Source organism: Leiobunum rupestre, chromosome 1 (genome assembly GCF_980474605.1).
Source record: "Leiobunum rupestre chromosome 1, qqLeiRupe1.1.hap1, whole genome shotgun sequence".
Classification (NCBI taxonomy): Eukaryota; Metazoa; Arthropoda; class Arachnida; order Opiliones; family Sclerosomatidae; genus Leiobunum; species Leiobunum rupestre.
Genome location: NC_143384.1, coordinates 88555539 through 88565153, shown reverse-complemented (window position 1 = coordinate 88565153; position 9615 = coordinate 88555539). Strand labels below are relative to the sequence as shown.

At 37.4% G+C, this 9615-nt stretch overlaps 1 protein-coding gene across 1 annotated transcript; it reads left to right on the top strand.

The window, feature by feature from the left end:
* The first annotated feature begins 378 nt into the window (after positions 1–378).
* LOC149968819 (putative G protein-coupled receptor Mth-like 2) lies at positions 379–1533 on the top strand. Its single transcript, XM_090168835.1, has one exon. The coding sequence runs from the start codon at positions 392–394 to the stop codon at positions 1457–1459; it is 1068 nt and encodes a 355-aa protein (XP_090024961.1). The 5' UTR covers positions 379–391; the 3' UTR covers positions 1460–1533.
* Positions 1534–9615: the final 8082 nt, after the last annotated feature.

Below are 9615 nucleotides of genomic sequence, written 5' to 3'. Positions count from 1 at the left end.
TGAAAGGACGTAAATCCGAATCATGGTTCAAGATATCAACAAGAGACGAACGTTTATTTGTCAATTAATTTTCCCCTGATGCAAAAGCTGCTCAAAGTCACTCTGATGACATATTGACTGCGCCAGATTGGTTTCTTCAAAAGCGTCGTCAAATTTTCAAACCAATCAAAATAACTATTTGGAAAAATAACGGGGAGTTTTAAAGAACGATTTTTAAAGCAAACAACACAAGCAGTATGCCAAGAAGGATACTTCTATCGCGAGATATATTATGCTCTTCTGCTTCTACTACCGATTCAATTGTGCTCGTGAAATATTTGCATACACCAATGATTAAACCATATTTGCAATGCGAAATTAAGATTTGTCGATGGAAAATTGAACTTCGTACATGGAATCGACGTTCAACGAGAGCGACTCATATTTTGGTTGTCCTTTTGTGGAGCTGAACGCCACCGACTTCGAAGTGTTGAACAACGGGACGGTTCTTCTATTCGGTGACAGGCTGCTTCCTCCAGAACACTACGAAGCCGATTACGACCCGGAAGGCATCATAGTGAATTTGTTCGTTTGCGTGCAGTATTTGACAACACCTGAAGTTCAATTTAGAACGATACAGTATTTTAATGGGACTCAAAGCTTTAATGCCATCCAGAACTACTTGTCCTTTTTTAGCTTACTCATCTCAATATTTTGTCTGTGCCTTCATTTAATCGTGTACTCGTTGTTGCCTGATCTACGCAACGTTCCCGGAATGATCTTAATGTCCTTCTCGGCGAGTCTCTCCTTGGCTGATTTATTATTTTTAATTGGTCCTTACTTGTATGACAATCCTTGGGGATGTCGCGTCTTTGGCGTGATGCTGCACTATTTTTATTTGGCGGTTTTCTTTTGGAGCAACGTCAACGCTTTGCATTTATATAAAACGTTAAGCTCCGTAATTTTCAGTCGGAAATCAAACCAGAAGAAACGGTTCGTGAAATACTCCTTGTTCGCCTGGAGCACCCCTGTCGCCATTGTGATGACGTCAGTTTTGCTCGATGTCTTGCCGACAGATGGCGTTCACGGATGGCGTCCCAAATACGGACAATTCCTGTGTTGGATTAATGAAAAGCAACCACTGGTTGTATTTTTCGTGGTACCAGTTGCAACGATGGTCATTGTGAATGTGGTTCTCTTGACCTTGACGGCTGTACACGTCAGCCGTATCGCGAAGGAAACCGAAATGGTGGGCGGTTTTTCCGATAGGATGCGTTTTGTCCTGTTTGCGAAGTTAGCCACCGTCCTGGGCTTGACTTGGATTTTCGGCTTCATTGCTGCCTTGGCTAATGTCGTCGAGCTGTGGTACCCCTTCATTATCCTCTCAGGTTTGCAGGGAGTTTACGTTTTCGTAGCCTTCACTTGCAACCAAAAGACGCGCAATCTTCTACGGAAGAGGTTTTTACAGGGAGCAAATTGATCTAATGAAGAAATACCACTCAATTTTAAGGAAAATCATAATAAGGTTACAATATACGTAATTTTTGGATAATATTACCGGCCTTCAGGGCTATGTTACAAAAGTGTATTTTATAGATATTTTATCATATGTACTATTACAATTTTTTCGTTAACCCTTAGTGTAAATTTTGTTATTGCTTTAATAAATCTTAAACTTTCAATTATTAAATTCTCGATTGAGTGTGTTTCCGTTTAAATCTATTATTTTACAATATTACCCAGGTCGTACTTTCGTCACAATTCTTGATACTTATTGCACTTAGCTCGTATTTTGTTATTTATTACAGTTTTAACAGGTCTTACAGCTTAACAATTTTTAAATTTTAAATAATTTTTCCGGACGATATTAATTGTAGTACGATTAATACCGTACATTATCTCGTGCCTTTGAGCAATTCTGCCTTTTTTGAATGATGTAAGTTATTTGTTTTTTGGCAATTTGACGTTGCCTGTTAGATTTGAGAAATATGTTTCGGAAAGATATGGGCTGAAAATGGTTTTTACGCGAAAACTAAATAGTATGAATCCGATGTAGAAGAAGAAATCTTGAAATAACTATTTTGTATTAGCACTTGGTCCTAAAAACCAATATAAAGTTGCAAAACGTAGGGTGGCGGAGTGGTTAGCACTTACGGCTCGCAGCAAGAGGAGCCGGGTTCGATCCCAGCTAGTGGCACTGGATGAAAATCCGGAACCACTCCTTCTGCGTAGAGTTTGTAAGTTCTCTCCCCACTGGTTAAAGGGGTTTTTCCCCGAGATCTTCGGTTTCTATAAAAACTTGCTGATGTTAACGGTACTAGTTAGTGTAGGGAGCTGCTGGCTCGCGTGGCATGAAGGGCTTGCCACCACCCTCCTACGCATTTTAACCCGGCCACCTGTTACTTGATCACGCACAAGCAACATTGCTTATGTGGTCGAAGGTGGTGCCTTGGGTATTAGCTCTATTAAAAAAAAAAGCTACACACGCTTGAGCTCCCCTAACGCGCTAGCGTAGGGAACCGCTTATACACTGCTGACTGGCTATACTGTTCCAGACTTTGCTATTTGAACGCCACATGTTCTGTATGTAGAGTATTTATAACGCTTATGTTAATAAACTTAAGAAATATTTTAAATATAAATTGATAAATATTTCGTCAATTTTAACGTAGTTCAGCACATCCTAGTTTCCAAGGTTTTGTATTTGGCTGAGGATTTAATTTCATGAAATCCAATTTCGTTGTTAATCGTATAACTTCTTCCTCCCTTTCAACTTTTTTTTTACTATCCGTCTTGTTTCTTACAACTTGGATAGCATTTCTCGACTAGAACCATTATCTTTGGGCGACTGAAAGTTCATGTCTGTAAGACAAAGAGGTTAAATCGTATCAACATGCAGCAACAGTCTCAACATAGTTTTAAAATGTTTACACGTTTCAGTGGTGTGGTAAGGACCTTCGTCGAATGCATCCAAAAATTGTCCTTCCAGATGCTCCCCTTAATTTGGCTGCAAAGAGACGTGGTAAAATATTTCTATTAAGTAGAGGATATCATTATTTAATTGAAAATTAATTAGGATTTCCATATTGATGACAAAACAACGGCAACAAAGATTGACAATGCAAGATATTGTCAATAAAATGGGTATATTTAAAAACGCTCAGTTTAGATGTATTACTTACTAGCAGATATAGCTCAGTTACATATTTTAAATAGACGCAAGGGCTGAAAACCCACTTCCAAATCCGCCTAGGCCAACGGTAGGAGGAAAAATCCAAAAGTGTTTTATGTATTGTTAACGTTGCTCTTTTCCTACATTCTCTGAAAAATAGATTGACATTAATTAAGATATAAGTAATAATTTGGTATACCTGTTAAAGGTGACAAAAGAAGCTATAAAAACATCATACCTGTGCCCTCCGAATCTATTGCTGCTAGCAGTGCTGAAACATTAGACCACGTTGCTCTGTCTGTAGTAAATAATCAAGAACGATTGAATGGGTTTTAGGAAATTATTCTAAACGAAATGCGCAATTTTCTCTCTCCTTTTCGAGTCATTTGTACAATACCAAAAAAATTCTGGTTACCATACTCAACTCTTTTGTTCGGGCTGAAAGGGAAATTGAAAATTTTATTTCAGTGACCTCGCCTTATGAACGAATAATTAATAACCCTGAAACATAATTACATTTACCAGCAGTATGTCTACTACTTTTAAATTAATTTAATGAATATTACTTATTACCTTTTCTCTAGCTTTCAGATGATACTTATTTCTTTATTGTTGTCAGCTGACCCATCGTCCAAAGGAGCTGTCTCCATCTTCAAGCAGGTTTTTTCACTTAATATCAGTAGATTTGAATTTCATTTGGATATTTTTCAAAGGTGGTTATCACCTTCCGGTAATTTTTTACCCATAAAAGTAGTTAGCGGCTCAATAAACATTTCATTCAGTATATTAGGCAGTTATTATCATTGGGCATCAGGTCAAAAGGGAGATGTGTTCCCCATTCTCTTTAAATGATAGCTACAATAATAAATAAATACTTCTATTTTAAGAATTGAAATAATTTTTATTTATATAATGTGTACAAAAAATAATTTGACTGATGTTGTGAATGATTCGACAAACACTCAACTTGACTGTTTTGTGTCGTTAAAAATTTTCCGTCTTTCCAAAACAAATACAGCAGATGATTATGATGATCTATAATAAGATTATTTTATAATACAATTGCTCCCAGAGTGACATTTTAAATATATCAAAACGAAAAGATCTTTCTTTCTTTCTTCTTTTCGTTTTGATATTAAATAACAATAATGATAAACGAATTCTTACCTGCGTAGCAAAATCTAATCTATGGGGTGTCTTCAATTCGGGCCTTGGCCATTCCCATTTGTAGCTCAATAATCGCGGTTTCAGGTAAATGTTTGATTGGTAGTGCGAAAAATCCTTTTTTTTATATTCAATTCATAGTATTGGGTTACTCGCGATACATTATTTTCAGCGGGACATCTGTTTCGATATTGTTTACACCTTGTTTTATCATGTTAGCTCGAAGAAACTCCGCCGCCATTTTTCACTATTTTCGCCTCCGAACGCGTTAACGAGAGCTCCGGAGCTCTCGTCTAGCTCTCGTTGAAAAACCAAATTTTTGTCTCGTTAAAATGTCTCTGGAACGCGTTTTTGAAAAAGTTTCGTAAATTACAAGACACGCCCCCTTTTTCATTAGTTAACTAGAATGTTTCGTCTCTAGAACGGGCCCTAAATGGGTAAGGTGGGGTGGCGGAGTGGATAGCACTCTCACCTCGCAGCAAGAGGTTCCGAGTTTGAACCAAACTTGTTGCACTGCGTGAAAACACGGAACCACTCCTTCTGCGTGTAGTTTCCACACTGGAAAAAGGGGCTTTTCCCTGGGTTTCCTCTTTCCATAAAAGGTGGTGGAGTTTAGCGGTCATAGTAGGTGTATCAGGCGTTTATTGTTTTTAAAACGCCAGAATTCCAATTCGTGTTGCTAAATGTTTGGGTGTTGTGTTTGAGTTTGCCGTGTTGTGTTGTGTTGTGTTGTTTTGTGTTGTGTTATGTTAGTGTTTTGTATGTACTGGGTAACTACTCTCCAATTTCTTACGTCTTATTATCAAATTTCTTCGGGTGGGTCTTCAACCAAGGCCTCCTGTCATCAAGGCCTCCTGTTATGGCAGGAGAGTGTTCTACCAGAGGACCACCAACACATATTAAGCAGAATTGCAAATAATAAATTCTGCTTAAGCGAACGCGTATATTAAATAATTTTGTAGAGGATTTCAAATGTTGCCACTTGTCTATTGAACCAAATCAAAAAAGGGATCCAGATTTCAACTCGCGCCATTCAACTTGTCAAACGAGTGCTCTACCATGGAACCACTGACCAATATCGTGCATTAACGATATTTAGAGAAAAAACTTTGCGTTTTCATGAACTTATTAACGTCAATATATTAAAAAATAAAATTTCCGTTAATTAGTTTCTAAAGTAAATTTATTCTATATGTTTTGAATAATTATAAATTAAATTAAAATTAATTAATTATTATATTTTAAAATACCAGAGGCATACTCTTAGCAGGTGGATCTTTAACAACTGAGCCATTTACTTCCACGTCTTCAAATTGAAAATAAACAATATCATAGACTCACAATGAAGGAATAACCTGATAAGTTTAAATTTGCCGAGCCATTAGGTACAGTGTGACAGCCAGCTGACGCTAGCATCTCCTTTCAAAATAATCTTACATAGACCGAAGGCTGAGTAGGCCCTCTGGTTATTTCTATTATTTAGAAAATATTAAATACATTTGGGAGAGATGTGTGTACTCAAACGTCAATAACATCTCTATAATTATAGAGGAGTGGAACATTTCAAAAATGGGTGCCAAACAGTAACTCTTGCACCAGGCCGTGAAGGTTATTAATAAATATCTTGTTCTTTCGCTGATCAACGACGGAGTCAATGTCAACGAGATTTATCAATCCGACAAATGTTTTGACGTTTTGGAAGGGCTCACTCCTCTGTTTCTTGCGTCTCAATGTAATACAATAGAAATCATACAACTTATAATTGAGAAGGGTGCCGATGTTAATCAGCTCACGAAATGGGGTGAGACTCCGTTTATTGTCGCCTCGTCCTGAAGGAAAGTGAGGGCTAGAAGCCGAACCTAGGTTCAGGTTTAGGTTCGGGATCGAAATCCGGGATTTAAATGGGTGAAATAGGGGTAAAATCGTCGAAAAGTCAATGTATTTATGATATTTCTCGCGACGATTTGCTTTTTCGTATATCAACATATTGTGTTCCGGTTCATAAATCTCCGCTTATCGCGAGTGACACTTGAACTTATGTCTTATCGCGTTTTATCGTACGGAATAAGTTGAAATGATTTAAAAGTGATAACCTAGGCGGCGTGCGTACGGATTATACGGGGGACGCGGTTAATTTGAATTTAAGAGTGTTTTGACGTCATGGAGTATTCGTTGTTAAAATGACGAAGAATGGAAATTTTTTTTAACTTCATTTTATTATAATTAGCGCGTAAGTGGTACTTAAATATGCTAAACACTTGAGCCTATATCACGAGTATTTCTTTAAACGAATATTTTAAGAGCCATCAACGAACTCATGACTTGAATGCACCTGGCCCTTCCGTCACCTAGCTTGCTTCACGACATTCAACTGGAATCTACCCATACACATCCATCTACAGCGGATTTACCCAACAACCCAACGCCATCACCTGTTCCCGCCTCATCAATACTTGATGAAACACCACCAGCATTTCCAAGTATGGTCCAGGCCTTGAATGATACGCTAGCGTCTATTCGTAACAATGCCGAAGACTATGATATTGATGCGGGGATGTTTATTGAACTTTAACGAGCCGCTTTCAGTAAATTTCTAATGGAAAGACTCGCCAGTAAACGTGGAATTAAATGGTTCCTACTCGTAAGATCTGTTTATATGAGACCTTTAGGAGGTGCGGAACAAAGAGCGGAAGTACGACCCTACTTCTGGAGCACTATGCAAACAACATTAACGCTCGACGTCATTGAAAACCAGCTGAACGACTGCATTGAAACAATACAGTCAGCCGCGGAAATCTTTGAAGCGACAGGTACGTACTAAAATTTATAAGTTATATTTTGAACTAAAACATTATATTTTTTATAGGATCGGGTTGGGTAATTGACCGTGTTCTGTATGTAAAATTAAATGTAGCATCTTACCAACCGTTGCGAGGGTCATCGCATATGGAACTACGTGAAAAACTATCTCGACGTCACGCGATTCTTAATATTAGAAACGAAATGATGAAAAATGTTTTCTCTGGTCAATTCTCGCTAAACTTCACCCAGTTTCTATGCTTCATCACGCTAACAGGGTTTCCAAATATACACCTTATGAAAACGAACTGGATACCAGTGATATATCTTTTCCTTTCAAATTAAACGCTACGGAATTTAAAAAATTTGAATTAATGAATAATTTATCAATATCTGTGTTTGGCTTCTCGGGAGACATATTCCCCCTTTACGTAAGCGCTAACAAGTGTGGTAAGGAAAGGGAGGTTGATTTGCTATACATCACCGATGAAACTAAAGATATTGACGATGGAAATAGACATTACTGTCTTATACGAGACATAGGAAAACTGCTACAGCATCTAACAAAACACAGAAGTACCAGTTATTATTGCAGGTAATTAAGTTTCCAATAGATTAGTTTACAATCTACTAATTATTTTCTGCATTAGAATGTGTCTTCGCCGATTCAGTGGAAACAACGCTAAACAGCGACGTGATGCGCATATCGAAGAATGCGCCACCCACGGCGTCCAAAAAACAGTTTTCCCTACCAAGAAGAAGACGCTTTATTTTGATAAATATGAGTGGACGAAAAAGTCAAACTAAAAATAATTTTATTTAACTTTTAATAAAATGAAATTATTAGGTGCAGTATGTATTTTACGCCGATTTTGAAGGAATCCTACCGAGAGTTCAAGGATGTGATCTAGATCCCGATTTAAATACCAGCAAAGTAAACATGCACATCAGCTGCGCGTATTCGTGAGTGCTTGCTGGACCTAACGGTAAGTTATTTGGCAAAATTCCCTTTTAGATATATTATAAGAGAATACATATAGGCATGAATATATCTAGCTATGAATATACAATAGCAATAGCCTCTCTAACCTCCCGCTAAAATTTGGGTTGGGCTTATCTAGTCACGTGATCAATAATGTCTGCTCCGACCGAGAGAGGAGCATGCCGTCATTTCCTTCAGTCTCCTGATTGGCTGAAAACGCGTCACTGGTCTCGAAAGTTGCCACCCAAATCAAATCGACATGATAGAAGGGCTATATCGTAGGGTTGGATATTCATAGCTAGATATATTCATGATATAGGTGTACCTGTTCGAACCGATTGCTATCGAGGACAAGATGCAACTCGAAGATTTCTGGAGTCTATTCCGGAATTAGAGAAGGAGTTGATGGAACTCATTGAGACAAATTTACCAATGATTATTACCCCGGAGGAATAGGATCAGTTTCAAGCTGCTACGCATTGCTACATTTGTCAGAAACAGCTAAATCAGGGAAATATGCCCGCTGTTCGAGATCATTGTCATTTCAGCGATAAATATAGGGGGCCAGCGCATAACCTCTGTAATCTTCAAAAGAAAGTTCCAGAATTTATCCCTATTTTCCTTCATAACCTTAGCAGGTGAATTTATTAAGTTAATTAACCAGGAAATAAACCTAATAATAATAAATCTTCATAGATACGATTTACATCTTATATGTCAGGAGATTGGTCATTATAAGGAACATACACTTGACTGTATTCCTTCCACTAGTGAAAATTATATTTCGCTGAAACTAGGTAAAATATATTTAATTATGAATTTAACCTTAAAAATAATTTTAATGTTTTTAGGGAGATTTCGGTTTTTAGACTCTTATCGATTTCTAAGTGATAGCCTCGATGCTCTAGCATCTAATTTCGTTTTGGAAGGAGCCAGTAAATTTCAGATTGTGAAGAACTATTTTGAAAGTGATAAAGTTCAACTGCTTCTGCGGAAGAGGGTCTACCCGTACGAGTATATGGACGATGAAAAGAAATTTGACGAGACGATGCTGCCATCTAGAGAAGCGTTTTTTAGATCATTGAAAAATCAGAATATTTTAGAATCTGATTATTTACACGCCCAAAATGTTTGGACAGCGTTTAATATTCAAACATTAGGTAAAATTACTATAGTATAAATATTTCAAATCTCTTAACCTCGGTTTTCGTAGGGGAATACACCGACCTCTATGTGAAAAGCGATGCGTTGCTCTTAGCCGACGTTTTTGAAAATTTTAGAACATTATCTATAACTCATTATAAACTAGATCCCGCTCACGCTTACACCGCACCAGGTTTAGCCTGGCAAGCAGCTTTGAAGATGACCGATGTTCACCTCGATCTCTTACTTGATATAGATCAACACTTATTTATTGAAAAGGGTAACGCTTTTTTGATATTTTAAATATTATTGTATTTACATTGAAGTATTTAGGTATTCGAGGCGGTGTTTCAATGATCTCAACTCGTTATTCTGA

What these genes read in the sequence shown, in the direction of transcription:
- LOC149968819 (XM_090168835.1), top strand. Translation starts at nt 392, where the DNA reads ATGGAATCGACGTTCAACGAGAGCGACTCATATTTTGGTTGTCCTTTT.